Source organism: Micropterus dolomieu, linkage group LG10, assembly GCF_021292245.1.
Source record: "Micropterus dolomieu isolate WLL.071019.BEF.003 ecotype Adirondacks linkage group LG10, ASM2129224v1, whole genome shotgun sequence".
NCBI lineage: Eukaryota > Metazoa > Chordata > Actinopteri > Centrarchiformes > Centrarchidae > Micropterus > Micropterus dolomieu.
The window spans coordinates 4,919,162-4,927,864 of record NC_060159.1 but is presented as its reverse complement, the minus strand read 5'-3'; the positions used below and the strand labels follow the sequence as shown (position 1 = coordinate 4,927,864).

The following is an 8,703-nucleotide window of genomic DNA, read 5'->3' as shown; positions in this document are numbered from 1 at the left end:
CCAAAATGTTTACCTGGACGCAGAAGTGTCACATAATTGTGATTGGCCCCGGTGCAAATATTTTTCTTGTGCCCCGTGCCCCTTGCCCCAAAAAGCATGTTCGTGTACACTGGGGCGCACAGACACACAACAACTTCACGCAATTGCAGACTTTAATCAGCACCATGGACAGCAGCCAAAGTGCCAAATACAAATCTTACAGCCGGCCCTCGACTCCTGTCAAACAACTGAAATAGCTTTAGCCAGCCTACAGTTCTAAATAAACACAAAGTAGCTGACGCAGTGTGTAAATTACAACAGAACAAATGTACAATGTACAGAACAATGAAGAAAAGCACAGCCTACCCATTATGCCAACACAATATGAATGAATGAATGACAGCATCTGCTCACAGACCATTTGCCAATTTTTGCTCTCAAGGGCCCTTGTAATCAGCTCGGCTCAGTACCACTGATATTTACGGAACTGCCTGGATGATTGAGAACCCTTACAGATTATGTGGAAATGGAGTTTAGCGACTGTGCAAGAGATGTCACTGGCTTTATTTCATGCATGTGTGAGAGATTATACAGTGAAAAAGAAAGGAGTATAGTGGTAACGGAAGGCAGGTCATTTTATCATGCAGTGATTGCCTGAGAAGCTCAAGTCAAGTCTGAAGGGGGGGGGGGGAGCGTGATTTACATGTGCATACAGATTGTCATGGCTTTTGTGACTTAACCAGGGACTCTGAAACAAGTAGCGCTAACATTTGCTAATACATAACAGCTAATGTTAGTCTCTGTGTGATGAATCGACGGCTGAGAGAAACAGACAATTGTAGTTTGGAAGTTCCAGGTCAACTTGTGAAAGCACTGCTAGTTTGACAAGCAGTGAACAGCTTGTCATAGGTGTAATACAATTGACCCTTCGTTAAGCCACGCCCTGAATACGCATCTTAACCAATCACAGCGCACTGTGCCTGAGGTCCGAAACTGTCATCGCTGCGCTCCATTGACACATATGCAAAAGGATTCGTTTTCTAGCTTTCTTTTGCTGTATTTTTCCAAGATCTGGTCAAACACTGTTCCAGGGGCACTTGTAATAGTTACAGTTGCTACCCAGAGAGGTTAAAAGAAACAGTACAATTTATTCTCTTTCCAAAACCTAAAACAAATCCAGAAAAATGTAGCTATGGAATGTTCCTAATGTAATGTTAGTTAGCTATCAAACTTACTAGTGAATGTAACATTGTAAAGCCCTACTGTTCTGCTTTGTAATGATTGCAATAGTGAATAGAGACCTACCCAGCTGTAGAGACGCAGTGAAGATCCTGAATATCGTTATCGTTTGTCTCAATCGTCAGGTGATGCATTGGTTTACTTTTACTCTGTGATCAATTGGTCAGTTTGAGTCAGTCTGACAGCCTGAATACAACCTTCAAATGAACAATGGAACTGCAAAACTGTCTGCTTCTTTCTGATATCACTTTTTCCTGAAATGAGACAATATTTCTCCAGGGAGTGCAGTAATAGACTGTGGCAGCGCCTTGCTAAAAGTCTGACAGGTCGGACAGTTTGTCGGACTTAGCAACAGTAATTAAGGTGGGCCTGGCTTAGCGAAGGGTCAAGTATCAATACTTTATTGCAAATATGTTTATGTATCCTTTATGTAAAACCTATGTTTCGAAGTAACTAAAATCAAAGTTAAACCTGAACGCTAGGAGGGTTTGTATGAGAAACAATGATGCTGGATGTGGGATGAGAGTGGATATTAATTAGCAGTGATTATAAACACTAACATTCATAAATCCTACAGTTTCATGTCCTGTTCAAAGGCACTCTAAAATGAATTTGCTAATTTTAGATGTTTTATACATCAAAAGAGTATTTTGGTAAATTCAGCATTGATAATTGCCAACACTGCTTAATGTTGACTATGAGGCAGTCTATTAAAAAAGCTGCAGACAGAATAGAAATGACAGGAAGTGATGAGAGAGAGAGAGAGGGATGTGAGACTCTCTCTAACAGGGGGTGATTCTGTATTTTACGGGACTGTAGGCAACCCTAGCTGTTACTGAAGCCAAGAGGAGTAACTTGGACCAAAACACAGACGCTTCACTTTGATTTGCGTTATAGGTTTACAGTGTTGTATTTCCTATGTTATAATCAATGAGTGGATTATTGACCTTTTTCACATCAGACATTTTGACTTGCCATTGTAGGAAATGCACAGGTCTCACTACTAACATTAGTGATGGCTCCATTATATTTAGATGTCCCAGTGAGTCATGACAGTGATAGTGAGCCAGCATGCACAGTTCTAGGACCCTGAAACTGAAGCAGCTAAATGGAATTTAGCCATTTTTAGTTGTTTTTTTTTGCACTTGTGCATTTCCTACTGTGACATGTCAAAATATCACCCATGAAAAATACGCATGATGGGTTTCCTTTGTTCTTTTCTTGAACCTGCACAAGTGAGATAAACCTAAACCTGAGACCATGTCCTCACTGTGGCGATAAAAGGCTTAAAGGCTTTAAAATAATAGCAGCAAATGACCTTAATTTGGTAAGAAGTAGTGAATTCACACTCACTTCCAGCTATCAAAAAGTTTTAGTATATCATAACAGAATTAAACTTGGATGTTTTATTACGGGGCACCACCCTATACAGGGAAACTAATTTAATTGCTTATCACTTAATCATATAGTAATTAAAGTTTCAACTACTTTAATGTAGATCTGAAGGTTGCTACAGAGCTCTTGGCTTGGTGTACAGTGACCCAATACTTCATACACAATTCATTAGAAACAAAAGGTTTATTAAACCATACACTTGACACAACACATAACTACTAAGCATAAACATTTGTTAAGCAATACAACCATGAACAAATATGGATAAAGGCAATGAATATGCACATAACTATTGACTACTGAACAGAAGAGTAGCCCATGATCATACAAAGGCAACCAATACAGCCATTAAAACATGTACTGAATGCCACATGAACAATTAATTGATAGATGCTTGAATTAACAAGCCGTTAATATGGTGATGGACAAAATCTATGACTAAGCAAACATAATATCTAAGTCAAATACATTAAAATGCATTAATAAGTGGAAACAGGAGACGAGTAGAAGGAACCATTAAGGTGAGCCTAAAGACTGAAATCTAAGGCACAGCTGAGAGGTTATTGGTAAGCACTAGTGAAATACTTTACAGCTCCCTATCATGATTAGGCCTGTATTGAAGAGAGATCCGACTCTTGTAGGATCAATTCCAATATTACAGAGAAAGTTTTTTGTTTTACTTGAGTTTTTAGTTGACCATGGAAGAAATTGTTCTGGAGGAGGAAGGAAGAGTAGTGGCATATTGCTGTAGGGGGCTCTGAGGCATTCTCAGATGCTTTTGGTCCCACAGAGAATTTTGATTAGCTTTTGATTTGTCCCTAGTCGGCTGTCTCTGCTCCTCTTGCTCTCAGCGGGCCGCAGAGATTCTCTTAACAACTGCCTGGTGATGGCATTACACACACAGAGTCTGCCAGATAATAACTTGTTTATAAAATACGCTCTGGTCAAAACGGTGGTATTGTTAGGATGCAGGTGCGGAAGCAGCCGCTTAGGAAGGGTATGGGAGGAAAACTGACAACATGTGCAGCACAGTGGTCTACAGGCTTTTTGTGAGGTTGACCAGTTAATACGCCGTGGCCAAAACAAGAGGACAAGAGCCTGAGCAAGAGGCTGCCTCTTGTTTTTGTAGTTTTGTGGAAAAGAGCAGTGGTGTCTATTGTCATGTGATGGCGTAAAGATTTCATTCCTCCCATTCTGTACCCTTTCTTATTTCAATCCTTACTTTTTTTTACTTAAAGAATCCATAAAGTTTATTACATTTAGTTCTCCTAATGTCGCACTCTCAGTTGCTGATAGCAAATACATTATGAATGTGGTTAATCTGGCATCATGTATAGCATCTTTTATAGCAATTATATATTGTTCATCATTGTCTCATCGATTATTTACATGATGAAGAGTAAAATCAATAGTTAGTTAAACAAGTGTACACACACACACACAGGGTATGTGACTTTGTGGCATTCAAACCAATTTTCTGGTTAGACATGCAAACATTTAGCTGTTTTACTTTCTTATCTACTCAAAGAGTCTAAAGACACCATCTAGACCAGTACCGTAAGGACAGAATGACCCAAAGGTTAATACAAAATATCAGCTAACCTTAGACATACTGAACAGTAAGAAAACAGTTGAGATCTGTTTAAAATAATCTTTGAAATATTGTTTAAGGAAGCAAGTATGAAACGGTGTGTCCCAAACAGGCATGCTAGTAAACAATAGTTTTAGGTCCTTATATCAAATAGAGAGCCTTATATTATAAAAGGTATCATGCCCATCATTCTTTCACATAAAGAAACACTTTCTGTTAGTCCAGGGTAAATGTGATGAAGCACACTAAATATAATAATTAATGTACATTTCAAGTCTGCATTGCAGTCAGTATTTCTGTCCCTTTTCTTCTTTTTTTCACCTTCTCTCTTTGCCTAAATCTAACCAAATTGCAACATCAACGATGTTTCTGTTTCACAACGCTAACCACTAGTTTTATTTTGAAAGTCTAACTGGACGTTGCACTTATTTTTTGTTGCTAACTTTACTGTTGAGCCCTTCACGTGAAAAACAACAAATGAAAAGGGCTTCCCAGGACTTTAAAAAGTGACGCGAAGGGGTCTACTTTTTCAGCTTACTAAAGAAATCGCAATAATATATTATTGTGAAATAAGTATCGTGATAATATAGTATCATGGGGCTTCTGGTGATTCCCACCCCTAGTGACAAGTGGGACTGAGAATGTGTTTGCTAAGATCATGGGACAGCCAAGGTTCCAGGGGAAAGGTTTATCATCTCTCTGGGCAGACTTATATTCTCCATTATCACATCATCACCATCTTGATCATGTTGCATCACATTCATCATTTTATCAATAGGGAAAGTTGCAAAATGTGTCCCTTTTCTGCTAGAGTGATGTATGTCTTGTTAACACCTTTCACATTTGTTTTTGATTGCTGGTTTGGGTGATGTCATGATGTAGAGCATACCATCCATCCATCATTCCATGGGCTCACGCCCGTTGGTGTCCAATGCATTCCCGACAGTCCACCTCCATGTATCACAGTATTGTGCCATCCACCTGAGTGTGTGGATATCTGTCAGGCACCATTCCTTGATAGTGTCCAGCCACTCTCTGTTTAGTCTTGATGATCCATTTATTGTGCCAAACACCATATTTTTCACCAGTCGATTCTGTTCGTCAGGTCATGATATAGAGCATGCAGGTTTGTTAAATTTGAGATATTTGGGCTAATGAATTATTCTATACCTGTTTGTAAGCCTATGTGTTTGCATTTATACAGTGCCTGTCTAGGTCCATTTAATTTTATTTATATAGTGCTAGTTCACAACAGAAGTTGTCTCATTGCACTCTTTGTAATATATAAATTAGGGCGGCTGTGGCTCAGGAGGTAGAGCAGCTTGGTTGTTAATCGGAAGGCCGGCGGTTCAATCCTGGCTCCCCCAGGCTGCATATTGAAGGGTCCTTGGGCAAGATACTGAAACCCAAATTGCCCCTGTGTGTGGATGTAGTGTAAAAGCATTTACATTTAGTAGCTTACCTGATGCCTCCGTGTGGGAAGTGTTTGCTGTTTGACAAAGCAGCTTCACTGACTCAGTCTTTTCCTCCACTTCACAGGACCTTCCCCGCTGATGGCAGTGATGGAGAATGAGACGTGGCCGCACCCGTCCTACATCCCTCATTATCTTCTCCGTGGTGACCCTTTCGCCTCAAGACTCTCCAGAGAGGCGGATATCATTGCAGCTTTTTACATCTGTGTCATAGGTCAGTCCCTTATTGTGACGGATGCTGTCTCTTCATAAATTTCCTCATTTCCCTGAAAGTGACATCAAGTGTTGCTACAATCAGGCTCAATCATGCCAGTGTTCGAGACAGTGTCAGCAACATCTCACCGCCTCTTGAACAATACTGTGTCATCACTCACATCCCTTAAACATATGATAAAATGTAACTTAAGGTTATTTTCTGTGAATTTGGGCAAATCAATTATATATTCAAGAACTCAAATTAAGTCATTTGAGAGCACAATTTAGTTGTCTTCATCCATGAAACCAACTGGTCCCCTACAAAGAGAAAGTGGTAGGATCTTCCTTCAACTGGTTACAATCAACCTGTAACAAAAACAAGAAGAAACTTCTCTATATCTGCTAAATTAATGGCAAAAATTCCTACTGCAAGAGGAACTAGAGAAGCTTTTATATCAACCAGTCCTACCCACAGAGAGAGAGTCTGAAGTAAGCATATATTTTTCTTTTTGTCAGGGCTGAGTGCTGATGCAGGTGAGGTGGATGTGTGGACCCAAATGCAGACACCGACATAACAGGATGCAGTTATTGTGATTTATTTAAAATGAAACTTAAACAGGCTTACGTGGAAGCAAGGCAGATGTCCAACAAAGGCTGAATCCAAAAGTAACATATTCCAGAAACTGGGTAGAGTAATCCAAAATACAGCGGCAGGACAGAACCCTCAACATACAACAAGGACACAACAGAAGTGAGGGCTTAAAACTGACAGAGCAAACGAGCAGGGAGGAAGCGAACAGGTGAAAGACACGAGGGACTAATCAGACACAACAGGAACAAAGCTATACATGAGCACCGGATACTGACGATTACAAAATAAACCAGGAAGTAAAACTCACAACGACACACAAGGGTGATGTACCATAATAAGACAGCACAGAAACAACTGACAAAACATCAAGAGCAGGCACAAGAACACAGAGGCAGTTATTGATAAGCAGTGGTGGAAGAAGAACTCAATTTTCATACCTAAGTACAAGTACAGATACCACACAAAAAATGTCACTCAAGTAAAAATAATAAAGTACCTGGTTTTAAAAATACTTCAGTAATCAAAAGTAAAAAGTACTACACATTCAAATCTATTGATCTTACAAAACGCAATCTGTCTTTTTAAATTCACTCAGACAGACTGGAATATAGCATTATAAGTTGTAGCGAATCACAATAAGGAAAACTGAATCAAAAGAGGAACAATGAATATTTCCTATATGTAGGGGGGTTAATCTGCGTTATTGCTCTGCTGTTGTGGTGGTATCCCCTTCAGCCCATCTGACAGACACAGAACCCCCTTTGGGAGTTTGGGTATGTAAGAATGAGACGAGGAAGTGGAAACCAAAAAGTAACTGAAACACTTATGTTCAGGCAGAAATCTCACCACAAATCCACAGAGATGTTAACTTCAGCCCCTCTGATAAAGTTCACCTCACAGTCCCAAACAGAGCAAGGCTAGCTTCAGTTTTTAGATGTTCATATAGCCAAACTCTACCAGCTACATAACCACTCTGTCACAAACTGGCTGCGACTCACAGCCCCAAAACAGAGCCCAGTCTGCTGCACAGTCACACCTGACACCACAATGCTCTCACTACTTTCCTCCCTCTGTAAGAAGCCTGAATAGAAACCTCTTCAAGAAAAATCCTGTGCCGGTTTGAACAGACTACACTAACTCAGACCTCATGAAGTCTGGGGGCCAATCTGCTGGGTCATTTGGTGGAGCAGCAACTGTTCCTTTAGGGTCAGAGCTTCTTGATTTCTATCACTGTGGATGCCAGTGTCGCATCAGCTGGACGAAGTTGATTCACGCCAAGCCGGCTTTATCAGTTTTACATTTGTTTTTCACTGCTGCTCCACTCTGGTGCGCTGCATGCTAATACTGATGTAACAAGGTCTGGTGCAGAATGTTAAGTGTAAGTAAAAAGTTGCACCAACTACAAATACTCAAGTAAAGTACAGATACTGAAAAGTTATGAAGTACTTGTACTTTGTTTCTTTCCACCACTGGTGATAAGTAGCCTACAAGAAGAAATGGCAGAAAACACGACACAGGAAAAAATACACAACCACAACCCAAAACCATGACACTTTATATAAGCATTTAGTGTCTGTGCTAAAGTATGCTTCTTCTTAGTGCCTTCTTGGAAAGTATGCAGGCTGATATATCAGTATGAAATGTATCATATTTGCTTTTAATATCTTTTGGCGTTTGGACTAGTATGATCCAAAAGAACATTTTCTTATTATGCAGTTTACTGACGTCAGTTATTGACTGCAATTATAGTTCAACAGACAAATCAAATTTGTCCTTGACCTTTCCTGGAAATTAAATCCAACTGGAGACAGCTTCACGTAGGCAGGGCTACAAAGGGGGTAATTGTTGAGAACACGCTTGGTAACAGTTGAAGTTTGGAAGTGACAGTTACGAAAGTGACACCATCACCTTACTGGCTTGAACAGTAAAGTTAGTAAAGCAACATTAGTATTAACACCTTCACAACCTCAAACCTCCAAAGTGTGGGAGCATTTAACTCTTCCGTCAGCCAAAAAAGTTGGCTCGCTTTGCAAACTGCAGCATTTGCAAAGCCAGCCGTTCCTGACATGGGAGCGCATCAGCATCTTTGGATGCTGGAGCATCCAAAGAAGAGGCATGCTGGCTGGACTCTTATAGTTAGCTGACTAGCTAGTTTAATGTTAAAGGCCATGCGGGCAGAGTGAGCTAATCTGACCAGTGGCTGCACAGCTAACTGAGCAAATAAAAGCAGTTAGCTAGCT

General features: G+C 40.1%; 1 protein-coding gene across 1 annotated transcript in view; it reads left to right on the top strand.

Moving 5' to 3' along the window:
- The first annotated feature begins 5,757 nt into the window (after nucleotides 1-5,757).
- opn5 (opsin 5) overlaps nucleotides 5,758-8,703 on the top strand; it is a 37,416-nt gene continuing 34,470 nt past the window's right edge. Inside the window, exon 1 of the mRNA XM_046060888.1 lies at nucleotides 5,758-5,890. Within this exon, the coding sequence (XP_045916844.1) occupies nucleotides 5,758-5,890 (133 nt within the window). The remainder of the gene's footprint in view (nucleotides 5,891-8,703) is intronic.